Source organism: Aquila chrysaetos, chromosome Z (genome assembly GCF_900496995.4).
Source record: "Aquila chrysaetos chrysaetos chromosome Z, bAquChr1.4, whole genome shotgun sequence".
In the NCBI taxonomy this organism is placed as follows: Eukaryota; Metazoa; Chordata; class Aves; order Accipitriformes; family Accipitridae; genus Aquila; species Aquila chrysaetos.
The window spans coordinates 88,074,360-88,099,968 of NC_044030.1; the positions used below are offsets into that span (position 1 = coordinate 88,074,360).

General features: G+C 48.9%; 1 protein-coding gene across 1 annotated transcript; it reads left to right on the plus strand.

Moving 5' to 3' along the window:
- Window positions 1-13,731: 13,731 nt before the first annotated feature.
- LOC115337240 (gastrin releasing peptide) lies at window positions 13,732-19,719 on the plus strand. The gene is made up of 3 exons (XM_030005354.2): window positions 13,732-14,111; window positions 15,788-16,038; window positions 19,325-19,719. Exons 1-3 carry the CDS (start codon window positions 13,964-13,966, stop codon window positions 19,376-19,378), a joined length of 453 nt encoding a protein of 150 aa, XP_029861214.1. The 5' UTR covers window positions 13,732-13,963; the 3' UTR covers window positions 19,379-19,719.
- Window positions 19,720-25,609: the final 5,890 nt, after the last annotated feature.

Consider the following 25,609-nt stretch of genomic DNA (forward strand, 5'->3'; position numbering starts at 1 on the left):
GCAAACTGTTTTTATCAGTACTTGTAAGGACACAGCATGTAGGTTGGAACAGGTAGTGAGTTGTGGGAGTTTAGTCAGACTTATGCCTAAAGAAAGTTGTCTAGATATGGCTGACAGAAATAGACAAGAAAGGGTCTTTCATTCTGATTTAAGAACTAAGAAATGGAAACTTGAAGCTTTTTCCCTGCATTTGAAACTTGCTCTTTTGTGGTGTAGGAACAAAAAAACTGACGGCCTGATTTTTAGAGGCCTGATTTTTAGGGACTCTGTATGTTTCTAGAATTCAGGCTGTTAACCATTCTGCCTTTATGTTCCTAGCTATAAAACAAACCTAAAAAAAAAAAGATTTTTATGGGGCTTTATTAACGCTTGTAAATTTCTGAATGAATAGCACAGTAGTGTACTTAAGTAATATTACCAATAAGGGTAAGACAAAACTCATATCCTGGTTTTGAGAATGTATTGTTCTCTCCTATCATGTGATACCTGAATAGTGTTAAACATAAAATTGATTTTTCATTTTAAAACTTGCCTGATAACTGTCTTAAATGAAATCCTGGATTTTTCTCCTCTTGGCTTCAAATGTCATTGTTGAACCTTCAACAAAGCAGAACTTGTTTTCTTTGCTTGCTTTGTTTTTGTAGCTTTGATAAGGAACAGCATGATGCTTTTTTCCTATGGAGTTTTGTTTCTTCTGTAATCCCTTACCTCTACAAAAATATACTATTATACAATAATGGCAGCTCTTCTGTTGTAACAGCTAGTGCTTAAAGGCAGACAACGCTGGATTTTTCCAAGTAATACTACTTCTTTTGTGTCCTACTAAGCAGTTTTCATGACAAACTGTATTATAAAAATGACTTATTTTGTGTCAAATTGTGTAGAAATAAAATTGAGTGTAATAAATGGCATGTCAGAATAATTTAGGTATCCTTAATGCAGTCTTCCCAGAAGTAAGATGGTTCTTCCCCCCCCCCCCCCCCCCCCAGTATTGCTGAAATCAGAATTTATTCCTATCCACCTACCCCAATGCAATCACAGTCAGCTCTAACTTTGAGAGTGGGGTTTGGACATAAGCCAAATGACAAATTCGACACATTATTATGGGAATTTATTCTTGTGTTGAGGAAACATGGAATAGTAAAAAGATGCAAGGGTATCGTCTTAATATGTGGGTTCGTTGCAACTGCAGAACTGACTGGCAGAATGGAGTGAAATATAATTTTCAGTGTTGCCATATCTGCTCTTTTAGTGAAATGTTGGATGACAGTGCGGGCCCAGTTTATCTTCCTGGTTTTAGCTGGATGCCTAGAGATCTGCTGATTGCATCCACCAAAGCAACTTTGGTCAGCCACATACAATAACTTGTCCAACCATATAGGTAATCTACTTTCTATTTTCTGATAAACAATAGCTTTTTTTCAGCTAGTAGGACCAGATGCCATAATGATAAACCTTATATAAATATGAAAAGTTCTGCCAGCATGGTAAGGGTATGAAGAAGATGGAGCTAGACTCTTCTCAGTGGTGCCCGGTGACAAGGCAAGAGACAATTCCATCTGAACGTTAAAAAAAATAATTTTTACTGTGCAGGTGGTTGAACACTAAAACAGGCTAAAAACATGGTAAAACCACTGAAACATGGTACAGCTACTCTTAAGTAGGATAAAAGACTTCTCTCCCCCTTCCCCCTGATTTAGGGATCTCACAATTGTTTCTAAAAAGTAATTTTCATAGTATTTCTGTTGATCCCTAGGAAGCTTACCTTTTCTATGAAGAAATACGTTAGTTTGCTAACTGGTGGCTACTTTGTTCAGGCCTGTTTGGTTGGCTGCCTATGAATGCTTAGAGATTACTCACGAGCAACTGGATTGGGTTGCTCTTTGTTGCATTCTTGACTTTCATTCCCATAATTGTGTGAGCTACTATAAGCCAACCATTTCCATTTCTGATGATCTGGTTAGATAGTGCTGCTTGTTAATTTCCATAGAGTAGAAGTCAGGGAGGGAAGGAGTGCCAAAAGATCTGCCCAGAATCTAAATTTCTGGTATAAACCCTTTCCCTCTGCTAGATAACAGTACAGAAGCTTTTAGTTCTTAGGCTGATAAGCAGTGATAAATGAGCTTTGATGGTGAAATGCATATCAGGAGAATGTTTTCTTTCTGCTGTGAGTAAATTGCAGTGTATGATGCTTGAATGATTTAATATCTGCTAAATATTATTAGTGTTGCAGCAGAGAGAAAGCAGTTTGCTGTTTGATATATTTTGTAACTGCTTGTTACCAGCTTTTCCTGCTAGTCTTGCTGAGAACAAGTTTGAAGGTGACTTTATATGTTGCAGCTGAACTCACCTATCGGCTCCTCCTCCTCCTGCTGCAGACAACGTGGTCATATATCTCTTTGTGGAAGCTCTCATTTTCAGTGAAGCCAAAGCCACTTGTGAACCCAGGAAGAAATTAGTAGTTCTCTGCTGGGTTTGCAAGTTGAGCAGGCTCAGCAAAGCACATGGTGGGGGGGGGGGAAATAGGAGCATGATAGAGGCAAAGGAGGAATGGGTTTAGCCTTTGGGAGCAGCGAGCTGTTGTGTTTAAAATTTAAGAAGGATGCTAAGGTACTTGCATGTGTCCAGAGAAGGGCAACAAAGCTGGTGACAAGACTGGAAGGCATGTCCTGTGAGGAGTGGCTGAGCACTCTGGGTTTGTCTAGTTTGGAGAGAAGGAGGCTGAGGGGTGACCTCATTGCTCTCTGCAGCTTCCTGAGGAGGGGACATGGAGAGGGAGGTGCTGAGCTCTTCTCCCTGGGATCCAGGGACAGGACGCCTGGGAATGGCTCGAAGCTGCGTTAGAGGAGGTTCAGACTAGACATTAGGAAGCATTTCTTTAGCGAGAGGGTGGTCAAACCCTGGAACAGGCTTCCTAGAGAGGTGGTCGATGCCCCAAGCCTGTCAGTGTTTATGAGGCATTTGGACAATGCCCTTAGCAACATGCTTTAACTCTTGATCCGCCCTGAAGGGGTCAGGCAGTTGGACTAGGTGATCATTGTAGGTCCCTTCTAGCTGAACCATCCTATTCTATTCTATCCCATTCGTCTGTTTATCACCTCTAAAATAATTTGCAGCAAGGGCACAAGCCAGCCCCGAATTAAATTTATGTATATTGCTGCTCCTTGTGCTTCAAGCAGAATTTTACATACGCCCTTCAGAGGTAAGGGACAAACTGTGCTTATGCATATGTTTCAGCAGGTTATAGATGGGGCTAACTAATAAAGAGAAGTGGGTTAAGATCCCACATATTCGATGCATCAAGGTGCTTTCCCCTTTCTATACATATAACAACTTTGTTCAGTTGCCTGCTCTGCTTCTAGGCTGCAGCTTCTCTTTGAAGTCAGGAGAGATCAAGGATATAGCCGGCAGATCTATTAACTTACTAACTGGAGGCAGAGTACTCCATTGATCCTTGAAGCTGTAGTAACTGGTTCACCTCAGCTCACATGGTGCTTAGACATCAGTACCCCCCAGGAAGGACGGCTAGCTTGGCTATTGGTGTGAAATACTGTGCATTGTGTCACTGGAGAAAAGAGCATTTTAAAGCAAATGCCTCCATCCTAGCAAGGCCTGTGGATTTTTTTTCTTTTTGAGGAAGATACAAGCAGTATGTTTTTAACAGAGCAGTTGGGAGTAGGAGAAGCTCAGACTTGGCTGAAGCTGTTTGTTTTTTCTTTCTGGTCAGCTGCCGTTTCACAGCTCGGCTAAAAATGGCCCCTGTGCACCCAGAGCTGTGTAGGCTGCAGCATGTGCAGAAGCGGGCTGCAGGCAGCGTGGGGTCCCCCAGGCTGGGCACCAGCACAGACCCTCAGGGTGAGGGCACGGGCTGGTCCCCAGGGCCATGAACACTTGTGCTCGCAGGAAAGGTCTGAGCGGGAGATTGGCTTTGTTTGGTCTCGTCCACTTCTCTCTTCTCAGCACTTTGGCGTTTGACGTTGGGGTCACAAAGGCTGGAGGTGTGTGGGGCAGCCCCTGCACTGCTTGCTGGCTGCCCGTCTGCTCTTCACAGCCCTTCTGGCAGGGCATTGCTGGAGGTGTCCGAGTCCTGGCTGCCAGACATTCAGGCTGAACTGCTGCCTGCGTTGGTAGAGATAAAAATGAGTAGATGGAGTAACTGGAGAGGTAACTCGAGTTTAAGCCTTGTTTAACAAGTAATTTCTCTCTACGTTTAGTCCAGATAGTGAGCAACAGGGATGAAAAGGATATTTTCCTCTGCATGCATGGATTTTATCAGTGTTTCTTTGAACATCTTAGGGGCCAAAAGCAAACAAAACATAAGCCACCCACATGGCAAAAATTCAATATGTTTCCCTGCTACACAGCTTGGCTTCAATAAATATATTACATCTCTTCTGTCATCATTTATGCTCCAGTACACTGCTTTTGTATATAGAACCAACTCTGCCTCTCATTTGTGTGTGAATATGCTATCAGCAGAAACTATATATACATATGCTATATATAGTCTGTATCTATATGTAGGTATATGGAAATCTGACGTGGACGTGACCATCACCTGAATATTGAACCTGTTTGAAATACGAACCTCTGTCTGGATTTGAGTTTTACCAATAAAGCATCTGTGGACAAAGCTTTGTTTCTCTTGCAGTCACATTAGGACATCAGTGTCTAGTGCTGATGACCACGTTTGCTAGAACTAAAATGAAAGGTATTTGTGAAAAATGTGACTGCAAGGTGGCCTGGGCATCGGGGTGCTGGTGCACCAGGGGCTGCGTTTCCACTGCATGATGGGGTGCAAGCGAGGACAAGGGGGAGAAGAGGCCATCTGGGGTTTCTGTTGTTCTCTGGGAAGGACACGCAGTATGTCTCTGCCCCCGGGATGCCTGAAGCCTTGGCTCGCCTTTCTGGCCAGCTCATGCTCCAGCAGTTGCAGCGCAGCCGGGGCTGTGTTGGGCACCTGACTGTGGCCCAGGGGCTGCAGGCTGGCCGTGGCAGCTCCGTGCTCCCAAGGGACAGCGACCGTTCTGCCAGCTGCTGGATGTGGTGCTGTTTTCCTGCTTTGCTTCTCATGATGGGAGTCTGAGGCCACCTGGTAGCCTTATGGTTTGGTAATGCCTGTCCTTTCTGTCACCTGGACTTGTCCTGCTGTTTGTTCGCTCTCTGGACTTTTGTCATGCAGGTTCCTCAGCTCTATTTTTCTCCAACACATATGGTGTTTATTAATCTAGCATCAGCAGCTATATGTGGAAGAAAGTTGACATTTGGGAAATAAAACTTGCCATTTCAAATATCCTTGGTGCTTATTTTCCATAGATTTAGTTGCAAACTAACAAATTGGCAGATGAGTCACCTGCTGGTTGCTGCGCTATCCCAGCCCCAGCTCATGTGGAAATCCTGCTGAAATGGCTCAGGCTGTCAAGGGAAAATGTGCCCTGCTCCCTTACCACAAACCCCATGCTTAACCTATTCCCTGACCCCCTCTCTAGGTGGAGGGCTTTTGGCAGAAACTGTGGCTTACCAGAGCTCTTCACTGCCTTGTGTTTCCAGATAAGCACAGGGCATGTTTTGAAGGCAACGCAGAGTCTGGAGTTGCCCTCCCAGGTGAAGGGAGGCACGGTGCAGGGCACTGGCCTGACCACTGCAAAATAAACCTCTTCATGACAGCGACTGTTCTGATCCATGTGTACGTCCAGACCTGAGTATCCTAACCCTGAGCATGGCCCAAAAGTCCATATTTCATAGTAGGGATGTAAGTGTGAAAAAATAATCACAAAATGCAACTAGAATACCTGCATCTGATCGGGCCACTTGGGATGAGTCTGTTATACCTTATTTCTCCAAATGCTGAAATATAAAAGATACAGATACCACTCTCCACAATGGTGATTTGCCAAATTGATTCTGATTGCCTCTGAAAGAGGGATCAATGCAAGCAAATAGTTCTCAATTCCTCTTGCCTTGCAAGTGAGCAGCAGCAGAGTCAAGGCCACCCTTTGGGGCACACACAGCTGAAGGGGTGCCCAGCAGAGGGGCTGCTCCAGCCGCCTGCCCCAGTCAGCACTGCGGTTCTACCATTCTCCATTCTGGAGCCACAGAATGGTGCTGGGCGCGGGCCAAGACCCAGACACGCAGCCCTGCCTGCGTCTCTGAGGACAGACAGCCCCAGCCGTCGTTCACAGAGGCTTCCAGGAGTACGGCAGCAGGAGTGGTCCCTGCAGTAGGAGCTGCGGCTGCCAGACCTGGAGGGACTACGGGCGATCCTCTCGCCCCAGGTGAGGAGCAGCCCCTGCCATGCTGCACTCCCACAAAAGCCTGAAAGAGCTCGCTTCCAGTGACCGCTCAGAATTGGAGGAAAAGAAAGGGAGCAAGTGTAAGTATTGCACATAGCTGTGTCAACCCTCCTCCAACCGTCCTGGCAGCCCACAAGAGTTCGCACCCCTGGCCCAAGCCTGGGGCGTGCTGTCTGATGGGCTGAGTGAGCCCAAGGCGTGCTCTGTGCACCAGGGTGCTGAAGATTCAGGCACGAGCCGGCACTGTGCACACGCAGCACAGAAAGCCAACCATGTCCCGGGCTGCATCACCAGCAGCGTGACCAGCAGGTCCAGGGAGGTGATTCACCCCTCCAGTGAGACCCCCCCCCTGCCGGAGCACTGCGTCCAGCTCTGGGGTCCCCAGCCCAAGAAAGATGTGGACCTGTTGGAGCGGGTGCAGAGGATAGCCACAAAAATGATGCGAGAGCTGGAACACCTCTGCTATGGAGAAAGGCTGAGTGAGTTGGGGTTGTTCAGCCTGGAAAAGAAAAGGCTTCAGGGAGACCTTCTTGCAGCCTTTCAATATATAAAGGGGGCTTACAGGAAAGATGGAGAGAGACTTTTTACCAGGGCCTGTAGTGACAGGGACAAGGGGCAACAAGATTTTAAACTGAAGGAGGGCCAGTCTGGATTGGACATAAGGAAGCAATGTTTTACGATGAGGGTGGCGAGACACTGGAACAGGTTGCCCAGGGAAGATGTGGATGCTCCATCCCTGGAAACATTCAAGGTCAGGTTGGACAGGGCTCTGAGCAACCAGATCTAGTTGAAGATGTCCCTGCTCATTGCAGGGGAGCTGGACCAGGTGACCTTTGAAGGTCTCTTCCGACCCAAACCATTCTGTGAGTCGGTGGCTCTATGAAGACGACCTCTCCCTGCCCTGTGGTGCCTGCAGCAGAGCACAAGCTCTGTACCTGCAGTTCACACCCTCATCGCCCTGTGTTCCCCAGGACCATAAGCATGGTGGTGATACTTGAAGTGTTTTGTCTTCTCCAGGAAGGCTCAGCTGGGATTGCCTCTGTCCGGCCAGCGACAGTTCCTGAGAATTCAGGAACGTAAATGCTTCCCACCTGAACCCCTCCACCACAAAATTCACAAAACCAAAAAATGTGATGGCTAATGCAGCACACTGACATACATAAATGTGCCATAAGCAATCACTTTAGTTAAGCTTCAGCTGTCTAGTTCTAGGACTTCCTAAAATGCAGCACGAACAGTATCAAATACCTTAAACTGTGCCTTATTGAATAAATGTTTATTATTTCATATTGTTCAGCCTCTGTAAAGTTGTGGGGGTCTTTTCTGAAAAATGTCTTCAGTTCTTCAGGGAACTGTTACTGCAGAGAGTCAATTTTCAGGTTATTTGCAGAATGCCTGCCCTGACTACAGGTTTGAAGTGCTGGAGATTAGTCTATTCAGCATCTTCAACATTTACAAAGTATTCCTTAGTGATTGTGCCCTGTTATTACATTGGTGATATGCTTAAACCATTGTTTGCTCTGTACATATATTATAGCTGTCTCTAACGTCAGGATCACTACAACGAAAATGATGAAAGGCACACCATTTTTCTTTTATCCCTTTTTATTTCCATAAAATCTGCCTTGCTGATAGAACAATCATAGTTGTATAAAATGTAAAGGAAGCAAATTAAAGAGTGTTACTGTGGTAATAGCATTTAAAACCCATTAATGTTTTCCTGCCATGGAGCGCAACAATAGTTCACTTTGCCATGGTGAAAAGTAGAAAGGTATTTTAAAATGGAGAGAGCTGTTTCTTGACGTTCAAACACAAATTTATGTTACCAGATTTCTTCTTTAAGAAAGAAAGGTTGTCTCAAATGAAGGAGTCACTCACAGTTGATAACATGCATTTACTGTGCCTGGATCCTTTTCTGTTGTGGGGGGTCCAGTGTATTATTTCCGTATATTATCAAATTATTATTTTTCTGAAAAGGTTAATAAAAATAAGAATTAGAATAAATCTATATTACCTTTTTTATCCTTGTGAACAAGTAAATAAAGAAATGCTAATAATGCAGAAATGTCTTCAAAGAATGGGCTGGGTCCTCAGCTGGGCTGAGGAAGAGGTGACGAGGCCAAGGAGAAAGGATGGGTCTTTGGGCCCATCCCTGCCTGTTCACACCTGGCTGCCCAGCATCCACATAACCTGGTGAGCACAGACCCAGGCATTCATCAGCCTACCTGTGGTCCAAACCACAGGAGCCTTGACAGCCTCTTCTGTGCCCGTGCCCACCTTCATACCCCCAGCTCCCTGGCTGCAGGGTGAGACCCCTCCCACGTAGCACAGCCCAGCCACGTCCCTAGCAGAGCTTTTGCTGTCTGAGCCTCTTCACCCAAGAGAGCACTGCTGATGGAGGTGCATGAGACTTCACATCCATCTGCTTTATTTGCTCTGTTCCCAGGGAAGGGATGGGGTATGTGCAATGCCTCTTGTGCCTTCTCCCCTGCCTGGCGCGTGCCACACTCAGAGCTGCATTGTGAGTGAGGCTGGGTTGGGGGTCCCGTGCACGGGGGGTTGCAGGTGGCGTGTCTCTCTATTCTGGCTGGAGGGTTGTTGCAGTTGCTGTTTTACCTGGTTTCTCACCGCTACGTTGGTGGGGCTTTCAGCCACCACTGTGTCAAATTTGCTGCTCTTGACATTTTCTACATTTACATATTGGAATATTTCAGCATCTTTGCAGTGGTTTGGCTTAGTTTTAAATTGATGTTTTGGTTTTACTTATTAGGGATCGGGTTATTCTGCTTCAGTGCTGAGTTCCTTTTCCAATCAGGTTTCCCTTCGCTGAACTGTCTGCAACCCAATTCTAGTTGTGACCCCATGAAAGACATGCCAGGGTACATAATGCATTTATTCATGCCCCATTAGTCCAGAGGTGCTAGCAGGGAAAGGCACGTGATAAAAAGAGCAACTGCCAGCCCAGGCCAAGTAAATCCCTGGAGCTGGAGGGGACATGAGCCATGGCGTGCAGACGACAATCCTGCGTATGAGAAGTCATCAAGGCTTACAATTCCCAGTGATCATGGCATAATAAATATGTCAAGGAGCAGCTTCTTCCTTCACAGCTCAACCTGCTCCCAAGAGCCATCAGCTGCAGCAAGCAGAGGACCCCCATGGGCGAGCAGTTGGGTCTGGGATGGTGCCAGATGACCCCAGGGGTCTCACCGGGGAAGCTGTGGGCAGAGACCTGGTCCGCTCACACTCGCCACAGGCCAAGGAGCACAGATGTACTGCCCATTAAAAAAAGCAAATTATACATTTTGTCCTGCTCAACAAAAGCCACTAAGGGCCTGAAGGGGCATGGGGGTGGTGTCAAGCCACAAGAGTGTTTATTGAAAAGATTCAGTTAGTTCATATAATTAACATACCTGCCTAATTCCCGTAAGGCCATGAGCAAGAAGCATTGCTCAAGCACGTACTCCACTGCGATTAAGGCATCCTCGTCTCAGCAATGCAGCTGACAGTGCTCAGCACTGCGCACAGGACTGAACGCATACATATTGCAGCCACAGGTCCCCTCCTTTGGGCAAGCAGCGGCTGGCAGAGTCTGTGATAACTAATGACAAGTGTAGCAGTGTCCTGGTCGCAGTCCGGGCCAATGCCCCTGCCTCTCCCTGCCATCGGCACGCTCCGCACCCGCCACCCCCAAGGCTCTCCATAGTAGTTCGGGTACAACCCTTCCAGCATTACCTTTTCTTCAGCCCACAGCATACATGCTCTGCCACATCAGGATGCAGAAGAGTAGGTCAGTTTACCCCAACCCCCAGTGCCCTGATGAATTTTGGTTGCGAAACTGATTGCCAGTCATTCTGACAGAGGATGAGGAAGGTCCTAAGAATGTCCTGAGAGACAGTTTGATCCCAAAAGCCATGCAAGCATTTCACCAGGCAGAAGAAAGCCCCAGCTATATCTTGCAGATAAGTGAAGCAGAGTTTGTGATGTGTCCAGCACACATTACAAATAATGCAATATATTTTGGGGAAAGGGTAAGTCATGCAGCCTAGGCTGCTTTGGAAAAATACAAGCCTGCCTCTAACACTCCCTACAGACACGTTTGGGAGCCTGCTGAGGGCTCAGTATTTCAGGTCCATTATTGTGCGTGTCTGTTCTGTATATGCATGAATTAAGACACACGTGCAAATTATGGGATTAAAGATCTTACTAGGGTCTGTTTCTTTTGAAAACAGTAAGAATAAACTTCCATTGAACATACTCAATGAAGAGAGAAGGCTCTCATGATGTCTGTCAATATAAAAGCAAAGGTAAAACTCAAAGAGAAAAATAGGCCTGTAGAGTTGCTTTAGTTTGGGAAAATTGCTCTTTTCCAGAAAAACAGAAAATCCTCAAACTGAGTTTTTGTTGGTGGTTTGCTTCAAACAACTCAGTTTGATTGTTTGGAGGAGTTAAACAGATTTTTGTATTTGTTTTATGACAAAACTCTGAAAATGTGTTTTTCTTGGCAAAAAATATCCCTCCACTCAAAAAGGTAATCCTAATTAAAAGGAAAACACAAACCCAAATTTGATCAACTCTCTAAATCAGTATTTTTCACTGTAACTTTAATCACCTGAAGAGCAAACTAATTTAAACTTTCATTAAGTCCATAATAGAAGGTATAAAAATGGTAGTGTATAAGGAACAGTCTCAAATTGAAGTAGCTTAAGGTGGTGCAAAATGAGATTTAATGTGAAGGCACAGCCTTTAACACATGAAGATATAGTATGTATACAAAATATGAGAAAGGTTTATTTGTTTGCATAGTGTTTGTGGTAGAAGAGACTTATTACTACTGGGCAGCAAGGAACTGAGTAAGAATTCATGGTTTGGCATTACTAGCCAAAGCTTACTAACAGCATAGGTGTTATATGCAGCTCTATATGACTTATTGACCAGAAGGTTTCAATATTCTTTATGTCTTTAAGCCTCAATAAGCCCTACACAAAGCAACAGAAGCAAAACCACTGGAAACAGTTGAAAGTAACAAGAGTCCTGTGCCAAACGTAGTACTAGGAAATAGCTGACTTCCTAAATTAATTGGTGCAAATGTAGTAGTTTCAGGGAGGTGACCTGCTGCCGGCTTCCCCTCAGCTCAGCTGTTTGGTGGAGCAGGGTCTGAGGGAACCCGTGTCAGTGGCTTCTGGAGCGACCAGGGCTGAAACAAGGGGCAACAGGAGCCGCGCTGCGTGGAGGGCGTGCTGTGCTGCGCTGCGCTGCGCTGTGCTGTGCTCTCCACCCAGGTCCCAGAGGCCACGGGGAGGGCTGAGGCCCCAGCGCAAAGGAAGGTCCAGCACAACTGCCTGGGGAGGCAAGGACAGTCAGAGGGCTTCCAGTACAGCCGCTGTAGCTTAGGAAAGCCAAATATTTTGCTTTTTTTTTTTTTTCCCTGAAAATGGACAGTTTCCTGAATTTTCAATTTCCTGCGTTGAATTGCAGTGAACAATTAGAATTTCCCACGGATGGCAATACTGTATTTGATCAGCTGTCACTCAGCACAGAGCACATCTTTTCTGTCGCTGTACTGTGCAGGCTGCACAGTGAAACTCATGACTGAGGCATAAGAATACTACTGTAAATTAAACAAGAATGCATAATTAATAACAGAAATAAAAGAATTAATCACATTAATCAGTAAAAGAGGATGCAATAAACACACTAAAGAAGGGAACAATTTAGCTCATACAGTAGGATACACAATTGACTTCAAAAGTGATTGTACTAGACAGTTTGCCCAGTAATTATGTTAATTCACATTCATGGTAGTTTCCATAGATTTCATTGGGTATAGTTCAGTTCCAGCTGTGCAGGGTTAGCTGAAGGAGCTGGCAAGTTCCTAAAAGTCAGCTCTGTTAACTATGTATCCTACTTCCTGACATAGTTCCCTAGACAGCAAAATCACCTCATAAACGGTACCAATTCCACATGACTTCAGCCCTGGCTCTGTTGTTCTCCTCTGGGATAAACAGCACATCAGGACTCGATATCCCTCTACTACTCATCCACCTTCACTTCCGTGAAACTACTTACATGCCTGAAGTTGAGTATGCATTTAAGCGTTCCACTTCTTCATGGCCTTTACAGTCGTATATTGTCTCCCTCAGTGATTCATCCATCCTTTCCTCTGCACTGCCTCTTCAGGATGGAGTCTTTTCAGCCATTAACTGTTACAAAGTTGGCCAGTTCCAGGTGCCTTAGAGTGCTGGAAAGTTTACAGGGTCTCTGTGCAAGGAAAGAAGAAAGTCCTCTAAATCTGTGAGTTGCATTACTGTCACCTGGGACAGCAAATTTATTGATATTGGAAAGTAAAAGAAGCTCTTTGCACAAGATCTTCTATTTCAATGAGCTTCAAGTGATGTTGCCCTTTGAGTATGCTTGACACATGCTGGGGCTTCCCCCCCCCCCCCCCCCCCCCCCCCCATAAGCTCTTGTAAAAATTTTTCAACCCGTTTGGTCATTTTAGTCTAGAGCAGCAAACAACTTCTGTGAACACGTTGATGCTTTCTGTAAAGAAGATAGATTCATTTGAAGAGAAACTTCTTCTTCAGAAGAATACTGCCTGTAACAGAAAGGCACCCGAGTCACCTCGGCCCGCTGGCCCAGCAGCCTGTGGCAAGAGCGCGAAGCACCTTCGGCCAGATCCAGCCCCGCACGGGTGCACGCAGCCCCGCGGCAGAGGGCAAGCCCGCCCAGCGGGTCCTCGCCCGTCTCCTCGGCGTTTGCCAAAGCCCCTTCTGCCTCCCCGCAAACGGCGGGTGCCCGCAGCAGCCCCCACCGCCCCGTCCCCCCCCCAGCCCCTGTGGGTGTCCGCTGCTGTTGCCGAGCCCCGCACAAGGGGCCCGGGCGGAGAGGCGCTGGGCTGGCGGGTCGCGCTGGGCACCGCCAGCAGCGTCCGTCCCCCCTCGGGCTGAGAGACCCCTCACGGCCGCCCCGGCCGCCTCCCAGCACCAGCCCGCGTAGAACGAAGGGAGGCGAGGGAAAAGAGACTTCTGAGAAGCTGCTGCTTTTCGGGTGTAATCGAGAGAACAACCCCAAGGGAAACGTTGGCCAGTCTTTCCCGAAGGGTGAGAGCGCCCGACTGCCCGCGGCGGGCGCAGAAACGGGCGGACAGGGCAAACGGCCCCAGCACGCTCCGTGCAGGCGGGGCAGGGCGGCGCGGAGGGGACCAGGACGGGACCGGCGGGAGCGGGACGGGCAGCGGCGGCGCGGCGCGCCCCCGGGAAAGCCTGTCGGGCGGGTGCCGGCCCCGGGGCTCCCGCCGCGGCCGCTGGGGAGGGCAGCCTGGCGCAGCAGAGGGCCGAGCCCCGGGGGCCGGCACCCCCTCGCCTCCCCCCACCCCGCCTGGAGCCTGCCGGGGCGGGGAGGCGGGCGGGGGGCCGGGGCTGCCGGCGGCGGCCCCCGCCCCCGCCGGAGGCAGGACGGAGGCACGGGGGGCCGGGGGCGGCCGCAGCCCCGGCCCCGTGAGGAGGCGTCAGGCGCGGCAGCTCCGCTCACGGCCGGTCCCGTCTCCGTATAAATGGGGGGCGGCGGCGGCGGCGGCGGCAGCGCTTCGCCCAGACGGAGCCGGAGCCGGCCCCGCAGCGGAGGGCGGCTGGGCGGCGAGCGGCGGCGGCGGAGGCACCGGCACCGGCACGATGGGCAGCAGCGGCCCGCGGCGGCCCGGCGCTCTGCCGCTGCTGGCGCTGGCGCTGCTGGCGGCGCAGGGCGGCGCGGCGCCCCTGCAGCCCGGCGGCTCCCCCGCGCTCACCAAGATCTACCCCCGCGGCAGCCACTGGGCTGTGGGTAAGTCTCCGTCCCGCCCGCCGCCGCCGCCCGGCAGCCCGCCTGCCCCCTCCCCACCCCGGCCGGCCCCCGGCCGCGCCTCGCCCCGCCCGGCGCCGCTCCGCCGCTCCCGCCGCGGCTCTCCGTGCCTCCGGGGAAAGCGGCACGCCGCCGCGGCGGCTCGGCGGCCTCGGCCGGGAGGACAGGGTGGCGACCGGCCCGGCGTCCGACCGGGCCTCCCGGGCCGGCTGCGCCGTCCGCACCGTCGGCGCGGCGGGCCGCTGCCGGCGGGGACGCCGGTGCCGGGACGGGGCGGAGGAACGCGGCGAGCGCACCGGCGGGCGCGAGCGGAGGAGCGGCCGCTGCCGCCCCAGCCCGCCGGCGGTCCCCGGCCCGCACCGGCGCCAGGCTCCCCGGCAGGGCGCGGGGTCGTGCCGCGCCGCCCCGGGCAGCGCCCGCGGGAGCGGAGGCGTGCGGAGGCGCGCCGGCGCCGGCCGCCTCCCGGTTGCCGGGCGCCCCGCCGCTCCCGCTGGCCGCTGGGGACCGGGGTCCCGGCCGTGGCGCTGCGCGGGGCAGCCCGGGTGGTCCCCCGCCCCGGCCCGGGCTGGTCTTGTGCTGCCGGCGCCGTGCGCCCCGGCGCCGGCGGCGGCGCGGTGCGAGTTCGTCCCCGACGGGCGCTCCTCGGTACCGGCCGGCGCCGGCGGGGCTCTGCGCGCTGCCCGGAGGCGGGCCGGGACCGGGCAGGGGGACGCGCGCTCCCCGAGGGCCGGCAGCGGCCGGTGCGAGAGAGACAGCGGGCCGGCCGCCGCCGCCAGCCCGCCGCCGGCCGCCTCCCGCCCCTGAGCACCGGGCGCAGGGCAGCGCTGCCGCGGAAGCGGCCGGGTCCCGGGCAGCCTTCGGCCCCGCAGCCCGCACTCAGGGCGCAGGGTGACGCAGCTTTCCGCGCTACCTTTCCCGCGTTCATTTGCTGATGTGTTTCCTGCCACTGCCTTTCTCCAGAGATGCGGGAGCCCAGAGCCAAGCCCGAAGGCAGCTGAGCTGGGCGGGGGCCAGGAGCTCCCCAGCACCCCAAGGCGCAGCCAACACCGTGGGGAGTCCCGGTCCCGGCCGGAGCCCTGGGGCGCTCAGCCTGGGGGAGGCTCCTCCGGTGCTGCCGCTCCCCCTCCCCTTCCCCTTATCCTCCTGCGCTGCCTGAAGCCCGCTACGATTTCATTTTGATGACAGTGAAGTATGGCGTATCAAAAGTTTAGCTCCTAGAAAGGCACTGGAACATAGGCTTACACTAGAGTTCCCACATCCCATGTCAAGGCAGAGAAAGTCTAAATTCTACAGCTTCTCCATCCGCTTCTTATTCCAGCAAATCTTACCGGGTGCCTCCTCCTAGTGCCAGGCAAAGTGCTTGGTTGTCTTTGCCCCCTTCTCAGCAACCTTTTCTCTGACAGTGTAGCGTTAGAGACAGAGGAAATTAATTTAGTGTGACACTGTGACAAACTCTCCAGTCCCAGTTGTGCTTCAACTTTGACACAATCTAGCCCCTTCCCTTCCCTTCCCTTCCCTTCCCTTCCCTTCCCTTCCCTTCCCTTCCCTTCCCTTCCCTTCCCTTCCCTTCCCTTGTCAATGACAACTTGCAGCTGGTGTTTGAACAATCAAATCTGTACCTCTTGGTTAATTTAATGCTACTGTCATTGTTGTTACAGGACATTTAATGGGGAAAAAGAGCACTGGAGATCTTCCTTATGTTTATGAAGAAGAAAACAAGACACCTTTTTCAGCATTACCTGAAAATATCAAGCAGCTGGAAGACTATCTGCAGTGGGAAGAAATCTCAAAATACTTGCTACGGCTGCTGGAAGGGAATGAAAATAAAAGTGCTCACTTTTTAAAAGGAGGGCTTCCCTGGTATACCAGGAACACCTGGGAGACAGATGACAATAGCAGTTGGAAAGATGTAAGTAAGATAAAACCTGTAAAAACACTCCATATATTCAAATTTCACTTTACAGTAACATACCAGCTTCCTCTAACTTGTGGGTTGTCCAGAAAAGTAGCAGAAATGCATCTCATGCCCTACTCATTCAGTAAAGTAAGACTCTGCTCTTGACTACAGATTGTCACTCACAGATTGTATTCTTCATGAATTAATTTGCTGCTGGGCATAAACTCAGCAAGCATTAAGCAGATTTTAGTGTCTGGGTTCCCTTTAAGTTGCTTGGTTGTTCCATTCTTTTATTTTCTAGCACTTCATGCTCAGATGACCACATCAGCACCAAGTTCTGTACTAACCCCGCAAAAACAAGCTTGTGTGAAAACCAGGTGTGAATACAGAGGGCAGGAAGAAGGCAAGGCATATTGGGTATAAAGCCACATCTGGCTGTCATTATCGTGTCTGGCTTGGGAGGTACTGCTGATCAGTGGATCAAGCAACTAGGTTGGAGAGTTTCTTCTGTTCCCAGCTTTGTCTTTGTCTCGTGCAAGTCTCTTCCCCCAGCTGATGGTGCTGGCCACTACTGTGGTCATCTGTGGTCTTGCAAAATGAGTCCGTGGCTACTGATAAGCTATGATGTGTGCCTAGGACTCACCTCTTCTTCCCTTAGGTTAATCTACTTATTAGCACTATTTCACAAGATAACAACAGATTCGCCCCTATTCTTTTGGAAAATCCTATAAAATACACTTGGAAGGATATTAGTGAGATTTTACAGAAAGTAATCAGGGTCTCAATGACATAATGTAACTTGCAGAATTTACTAGAAAACGCCTTTCTTTATAATGTATCAGGTACAGCAACGGTGATACAGCTGCAGAATTCTGTTGGGTGACACTGAAACAGAATAAAAAGATTAGTACACCCCCTTAAAGACATTAATAGGAAGATTTGTTTTCTTCCCATATTCTACTGTAATACAATGTAGTTAATATTCCTGGGCTAAATTCAGCCCAGTCTCCCTCCTTTAATCCTCGTGCAGTGAAGTCGGTGAATACTTTGGTTTTTTACTTGGAGATGGGTAAAAATTTACCCATTAAATTAAGCCATGATTTAAGTTTCTTACACCACCGATATGGATGCTGTCCATAGGTTTCTTTCTGGCTATGGCTTTATGACAATGATGCTTATAATAACTGTGATTAATACTATCTAAAAAGCAAACTATTTATCTCCTATTCAGCTCTGCAGTGTGCAGCTTTGTAATCAAATTAGATGAACAAATTCCATTATGCTATGTAAAGAGGGAAATACTTCTAAAAGTATCTGGTAATAAATAGTACTTAAGAAGGCTGGAAGTTGCCTCCAGTAAGCTGAATCGTGTCCATATGTGTGTACTTTTACCCTAAATTAATATCCACATTTTTGTGGTCAGACATTGAACATATACATGGAATAATGAGATTATTGCCTTAAATATCCAGATTTCTCCGATGATTGGCAAAGAAATCATGTCTTTCATGTGACTAAGATACATGACAACTTGCAGAAGGTTGTTTTGCCATAGAACCTTTGATTTCCAGCATTCAACAGTTACTTTGTCTCTATCTTGAAGTAAAACATAATCATGAAAGTAGTAGGTAACCTGTGCTTTCCTGGTGTTGGACACAAATACCTGATTATATGCAGCCTAGATAAGATACGATGTATTGTTTTTCCTTTGGCTTCAGAAAGTAAAAAACCAGCACCTGAAAGTCAAGCTATATATATTTTTTTGAGATCTGCCTTCCAGATGAAGATGACCTGAAGATCAAAAGGAATGTGCTTTACTTTTTAGAGGGTTGTGATAGTTTCATAAACATTTAAATAATGATAATTGTTATTTTTAATAAAGGAAGCCTTGTTTATTTATAAAGGTGGAATTCTGATATACATATGAAATTCAGTCATACAGGTACACAGTGACACAAAAGCATAAATGACCTTTGGATTTTGATTCTGTAGATTCTTTCTGGATGTGAGAGGTTCCATGTTGCACAAACTTTGGTTAGACAACACCTTCGTTTAAGGTGCTGCTGTACCACAGCTAACGAAGGTGTCCATGTACAGGAATGATGAATGTAGCTACCTGCCTTGGTGGAAGATGGCCGGGTAGAGTAAACCGACAATGAAGGTGCAGTGCCTATGAGAAGTTTGTACTTGGCATTAAATACTTTTCCAGCCATACTGTGTTTGAGTTTGAAATAGAAACTAATTCTAGGAGGAACAAGACACCATATTTACAGTGGGTTACTATTCACTGTGAAATGGCCTGTTGGACTGAGGTATTGAAATGTGACCAAAAAAAGGAAAATCGTGAACCCTACTGTCAGCTGGTGGAATAGCTGTCCCAAGACCATATTGCCATCGAGGGGGCTATAATTCTCATAGACTGAGTAGGCACTTGCGGAGATACTACCCACAAGGAGTCTATCTCTGTGTGTGTCCATCTGCTGAATGTAAAAGAAGGCAGGCTGTGTTGGGAAGAAATGTACTATGAAGACTTTGTTTCATGGACTCTTTCAAATTTAGCTGACTTTTCTTCATTTAAAATTTGAATTTTAAACTTAAGATCAGAAATCCCCAAAGCTAAAGGCTGCAGAAGTAAATACAGGTATGTACTTCAGGTAACTCAGTTCAGGGTCTTGCTTATTAGCTCAAATTCATTCAGTGCATTATTCACCACTGATGCTCACACTGTGCTGTACATTTCTCAAGAATAAAAAATCTTTCTAAAAGACTCACCCAGAGTAGGGAGGGTGCTGTAACACACAAACAGTCAAAAAAGCCAAAGAGATGAGCATAATAGTTCTGGGAGTTAGGCTTAGGGTGCTGCACCTGAGTTATTTTCTTCTGTTTTCAGTTAATACCAGGCAAGTGAAGAGCTTGCCTGCTCTTTATTCTGTCAGTAAATTACAGTTAAAGTAGTTAAAGATCAGAAGGGAAATCTCTCTTGCAAGTTGGTCTAAGTGTAAAAGTAAGTTGGAAGATAAGCTTTAAATTGTTTCTATGGCTTGGCTTTTTAACACTAATGAGACACTATGAGATGTGTCTCATGAGATGACAGAGAGAATTATTTAGAGAATGACTTTCCTCAGACTTTGGCAGTTGGTTATTACACTAACCAAGACAAATGAGGTCTGTTTGGAAAGATTATTAGGAATGTGTTTGTTATGTGAATACACAGAGCAGATACATATTAGGCTTATTAACTTTGTGAATTACTTTTTTCAGGACTGGTCTATAAATAATATTTTTCTCTTTTTATTAGATGATGGACTATCTGCTTCAAGTTGTGAATATGAAAGAGGGCACTCTGAGCTGAAAGAAGGTCTCTAAATCATGAAGAAATGGAATACTTTCTGTAAGAGACTATATTTCACGAGCACTTGATTGTATCAGATAATCAACAAGCTCTCTTTTCTGTAAACAAGATTTCCTTTGTGTAAAATATCTAAATACACATATTCTTGTATGTTTCAGCAATGACTAAACTCTCTCCTTCATTTTCAAGGTTGCATTTTCTCACTTGAATGGCTTTGATATATATAATTGTCACGGAAGGGTCTTCCAATTAATTATATGACTTACCTGTCTAATCAGTTCATCTCTTAGTTTGAAACTACATGACATTTCAACGTTCGCAATAAACAGTACTAATAAAAAGGCTGAGTTTATACTTTTATTTGAGTTAATAAAGTGGAAATTGGCTGTGCCACAGCTAGTAACAAACAAACAACAGAATGATTGATTTTCCACTGAAGGTCATCTTTTTGAATTGCTCCCTGGTTTGTCATTTTTTTTCCAGAGAGGGAAGCTGACACTGCCTTCCCAAGGTAACGATGGGCCAAGTACAGAGCATGTGATGCACTTCCACATGCAGGCAGCAGGCAGATCTGCTGAAAGATACGCTGCCTCCTTGTTCGACTCGGAGGTGATGCGGCAGCTCCGCATGCTCCCACCACACGCTCCTAACCATGTGTTAGCAGGTCCAGTACCACTGTATGTCCAGATGAGACTAAAGGAAGGAGATTGCCTCCCAGGAGAACAAGCTCGTGACACCTTTTGCAGGGCTACAGCACACTGTAGCCAAGCAGTGCACCTTGCTCACCTGTAGTTCTCTGGACTGGACAGCCACACCGTCAGAGGCCCAGACAAGGAGATGACGTGCTGCCACCTTTCTTTCCTCGAAGGAGAGCACTGACAGACCAGACTGTAAGGACGACAGGCAGTATCTGTCCATGCACAGCTCAACACGGAGCAGGAGAAGTGGGTCTGGATAAAGGGGTGACCCTGCTCAGCACTGGTGAGGCCACCCCTGCAGTACTGTGTCCAGTTCTGAGCATCCCAGCACAAGAGGGACATGGACAAACCGGAGGGAGTCCAACAAAGGACCACAAAAGATGAATAAGGGGCTGGAGCATCTCTCGTGCGAGGAAAGGCTGCAACTGTTCAGCCTGGAGAGCAGAAGTCCCAGGGGGTCTTGCCAGTGTGTATAAATACCTGAAGGGAGGGTATAAAGGAGAGAGGTCTGGGCTCTTTCCGATGATGCCCAGTGGCAGGACCAGAGGCAGTGGGCACCTCTGAACGTCGGGAAACACTTTCTCACTGCGAGGGTGACCTTAGCGCTGGCACAGGTTGCCCAGAGGGGTGGTGGAGTCTCCCTCCCCGGAGACATTCAGAAACCACCTGGACCTGCTCCGGGGCAACCTGGTCCATGGTCCTAGGTGACCCCGCCTGAGCAGGGGAGTTGGGCAAGGTGACCTCCGCAGGTCCCTTCCCACCGCACCCGTTCTATGAAAGGGAGGACAGGCGAAGGGATGAAGCAGCCGAAGGCGCGGTTTTGCACAAAGTACCCGCCTCCGTGCAGACGACCTGTCCGCCACGCGTCCGTCCCGCAGGCGCCGGAGGTCCCGCCGAGCCGAAGCTCCGTCCCAGCTTTCCGCGCCGCGGAGCGGGGCCAGCCCCGCCGCGGGGCAGAGCCCATCCCCGCAGCGCCGAGCCCGCGGCCGCCGGCCCTGGAGCTCCGCCAGCCTCCAGCAGGCGGCGCCCTCGGCCCGCGGATGGGCTGCGGCGGGGCGGTGGCGGGGGCGGGCGGGCGGCCCGCACAGCCCGGCCCACGGTGCCCAGCGTGACCCGAGCGGTGCCGGTGACCTGAGGGGCTGCTGGGCGTTCAGGCTGTTCACCGGGAGAGGCCGGCGCCGGCGGGGCCTTACGCGGGCCGGTGCACGGCAGCGCCGCCGCCGCCGCCGAAGCAGCCGCGGCTCCGGAGCGGGCGGTGCGGGAGCGCGGGGAGCACGGCGGGGTCCCAGCTTCGTGGCGCGTCCCTTTTCCTTGCCGAAATCGGGGGCGCACCGCGTGTGTTGGGTGCCAGGCTGCTGCCCAGATGCACGCACGGCACCGATGCATCGTACGCGTCCCTTTAATCTCTCGTCTGTGCCCCATTCGTTACGCAACTCTAATTCCACTTTTCATTTCCTCTTGTAGTGGTTCAGCGCTGACTTATTCCCAGAGCAGTGGTAAACTAAGGTGAGGACTGACTGATGGCCAAGTGCGTACCCTGCAGCCCTCTCATCCAACACTGTGGAGAATAAGGCACTGTAGTGCCAGTTGGGTATACAGTCAGTTAGACTACTAGCGATTACCTGCACACTTCATTTCAGATATGCTGAGTTCCAGGCTAAATCTCATTTATCTCAGTGGGCATCCCAACCTATGCCAGCCAGAGGGAATACCCACTGTATTTAATTGCTGTCCCAGGATTTTTATAACTCAAAAATGCTTCTCTTTTTCAATTTCGCCTTTCTCTTTTTGTCCCTGTTTGCCACCTTGCCCAAAGACAATGCGACATCTTGCCAGGAGTTAGGATTAGCACATCAGAACCCCCCCTTCCCCGCTCGTGTGGTGTGCCAGTCTTTCCTTCCCTCCCTCCAAGGCCCTTTTCCCTCCTGGAGGAAGGATCTGTGAAAAAGGCCATGTGAGAAAGCTCACGTGCAGTCTGGGTTCTGCCATCAAGTGGTTTGATTTTGGCTCAGTGCAGAGCCCCACTGGGACAGCTATACCTAAGTGCTTTGCCAGGAGACCCAGAAGGAAAGCTGCTCAGAAAGGCAATAGGTAGGAGGAATCCCCAGAAGGGCAGGAGACAGCTCTTTCTGGGGCAGAGTGGAGGGGAGGCTCTCAGTTCCCCAGCAAGGTGCAGATTACCCACATTACACAAAGTGTGCAGCAGCTCAGCCAGCACCACATACCCTCAGGGATACTAGGCCATCCCTGGAAAGCTTTGCTCACACATTTGAATCAACCTTCCCCTGCCCAACCTTGGCAGTGATGAAGGCAGAGCAGAGGAAGGAGTTGAGCGAAATAAGAGGGGCACCACAAAAAGGTGCTTGGGAAGCTGGCTTTAGTCTTCATGTAGCCAAAGTCACTGGAGTGAATATGTGCGTGTGTTGCACACTCCAGAAATAAGAGAGAAGAAGCCTGGCCCAGAAGCCAAAGCACTATCTGAAGACTGGAGATACCTTTGTACAGACTCCAGGTGAGGTGCTAAGCACAGGCATCTACTGCTGTTAGCATCCTCGGCCTCCAGCTATCAAACTGAAAGAGTAGGGGGTCTCTTGCAGAGCCTGTGTAGTATGTGTCAGGCATGTGTGGATGGCTCATGCTGCCTGACGGAGTCTCAAATGGCACTAAAGGCATGAAGTAACTTGGTCATGCCATCCCTGTCTGAGCCTGGGTGAGTCTTGTTTCTCTGTGCCTCAGTTTCTCTGCAGGTAAGCAGGACTCCCCTATCCCAGAGAGGCAGCATCAAATAAACTGGAAGGGTATTTTTTAGGATGTTATGGGGAAGGGAATGGGGGAGCAGCATGTTTATGACTGGTTCATCATAAACTATGAAGCCAACTGCAGGCTTGCCTGCCATACAAGCCATCCTGGTTTTGAGTCATGCTGCAGCCAGCAGAGGCATCTGAGCAAGAACAAGCTGCTGGTGAGCCAGTCTTCCTGAGGAGCCCTTTCTTTAAAAGCGTTGCTTAAAACTAGCACCCCCTCACCGACATTCTGTATTCACCCAGAGGGCCTGTCTTTTACTCCCTGCACCTGCCTCTTCGCTGAGATGGCATCAAAGGAGGGGTATCTGACCTACCTGCGCTGGTCAGCAGCTGTAACACCATCCTGTTTTGTTTACCCCCAACACTCCCTGCTGTATCAGTGGCCAAAGCTTCAGTTCTTATCTCTTCTCGCCTCCACACAAATTTCTGCTGCCTCCATTTAAACTCCCTCCTGAATGTCTTGCCTAGCTGACTTTAACTGCATTTCTACACAGAACCAAACATTTCAGAGCTGATTTCACAGTTCTTAGTGGGGCAGAAATGTCATATGACAGATGGATGACTGCCAAATGTCAGCCAGTTTTCACATCATGCATTGGCAGAATACAGAGATGCTCAGAGAGAGGAGACACAATATTCATTCTACCAGAAAAACTGGTAATGTTATCAGAGTGACCAGCATCGTGGTCTAACCAGCTTTTCATTCTGCTCTCTTTTGTTTCATTCCACCATTTTCTCCTATGATAAGATTTTGTAAATGGGTACCCTGTGGTTGACAAATTACTGAATGAAGTTGATAAAGTCCCAAGATTTATAACCCATGGCATCAGTGACACAGGAAGATGCTGACTGCATGAAAGAACGAACCTGAGTGTCTAGCCCAAAACCACCATAGCTGAAGGCAGCCTGCTGGAGTTGGACCTTGTATGTCCCAACAGACTGAACTGAAGAAAGATGTTGCCAGGAGCTTTGAACAGATACTTGAAATCCCTGCCAGATGTAGCTGAGGCAGATGGAAAGAAGATCTTTCAACTCTCCATCTCGCCTGCAGACATTGATGTGTCCTCAACAGGGGAAGGGAACAGTATTGCCCTCAACCCCAACAGCTCATAACAGAAATTTAAACTGTGACTGAACTCTGTGTGTTTTCAGCTCACAGGGGCTGTGACACATTGTGGCTGTGGAGCAAACACAATGGCTGGCCCGCTGCTCCAGAGGGGACAACAGCTTCTCCTGAACCCATCCAGCAGGGACTGAGGGTCAGTCCTGGACAGAGAGCCAGTCTCACTCCACTGGAAAGCAACTGAGCTGAACTCCATGTCAAAACTCTCCTTGGCTTAAATAGGTCAGGTGTCTTTGCTAGTTTTCTTGAATACTGACAGGATTTTGAACAGGGGTGGGAAGGAAGAGAGATTAGAATACACTTTCTGCTGAGAAATGGTGCCATTGAGACCGAGCTTCACGATGCCATTTTCCTCATAATTATCAATTCATAGATCTTCAAAGCTCTTTATAGTAATTGTCTTCTCTCCTGCATAGCTCATGCTACTGACCTGTGTAAAACTTTACACTTCTGTATGTTAAGCCTGGGATTTCTGGGCCGGGCAAAGACAGCCAGGCCTAATCGAAAGACTTCTCATGAAAAACAGTCTACCCCACTGCATTTCACGTCAATGAGAAATCACCCAGGATTAACCTCATTTGCCAGTGGAGACATTGCTACAGATGAAGCAGATGCAGAGATGGTGATTTGGTTTTACTTTTCCAGAACCTTGAAGGAACTGCAAAGCGGACAATTTAGTGGTTTGCATAACATAAAGAAATGTATATCCATCCATCCTCTCCCTGATTGAAAAAATAGGAAGCTCAGACTAGTCATGTGGGATTGACCTGGGAGTGAACTAGGCTTTCCAAACACAGCTAGGGTCCTAGTTCAGCCTGTTGTCCCAGTGAAATACAACAGAGAAGGAAAGGGGAAAGAGCTCCTCAGCTTCTGACACTGGCTGCCCTCCCCAAGGCCCCTTTGACGATGGGAGAGTCCAGTTTGACTGGCAGCAGACACAACTTGTCTTGCCTCCCATTCCCAGCAAGGCTAGCCCCTCCTCACTAGTCATTTGCCCTGTGTTGAGAAGGGAGGTGTGGTACCCCCCCCCGGAGCAGGGATCTGTGCCCATGGAAGGGTAGCAAGGATTCATCTCCATGTAGCAACCCCTCCCATGAGTCTCTTGGGGCAGCCCTTGCCGACTGAATATCAGGACACTGAGCGAAGACCAAGTTACTCTTGGGAAAACTCCAAGAAGTATTTACAGCTTCACCCGCCAAAGCCTACATGCTTCCATGAGTAGCTGTGACCGCTGACAAACCCTGTCCTACAAGTCCACCTCTCTCTCCCAAAAGGTGGTATGCCACGGTTAGCATAACAATGTTCACTGTCTGCAATTGCCTCATTGCAAAGGAGTAAATTTCTTAACATTTTCACTGGCAGACTTTTATCGGTATTATCCTTCCTTAGAAGTTCAGATGTTGCAAAGAAGTCAAATATAGACACTGAAAATACTGTCTTGCTAATACAGTTTAAGCAAAAGAAGAAATAGATCACTCAGAAAAGGCCAGGCTAATAGCCTTAGCAAAGTTAGAGTAAAGAAGTGGTTAAGGATCTAGATGATTTAATCCAGTTTTAAGAAAAGGTTTTACAGTGAGCAATTAGATGCTGTTTAAGGAATTAATCA

Coding starts and splice junctions, on each gene's coding strand:
- LOC115337240 (XM_030005354.2), top strand. CDS start 13,964: ATGGGCAGCAGCGGCCCGCGGCGGCCCGGCGCTCTGCCGCTGCTGGCG. Junction 14,112..15,787: donor CGGCAGCCACTGGGCTGTGG/GTAAGTCTCCGT, acceptor TTGTTGTTACAG/GACATTTAATGGGGAAAAAG. Junction 16,039..19,324: donor ACAATAGCAGTTGGAAAGAT/GTAAGTAAGATA, acceptor TCTTTTTATTAG/ATGATGGACTATCTGCTTCA.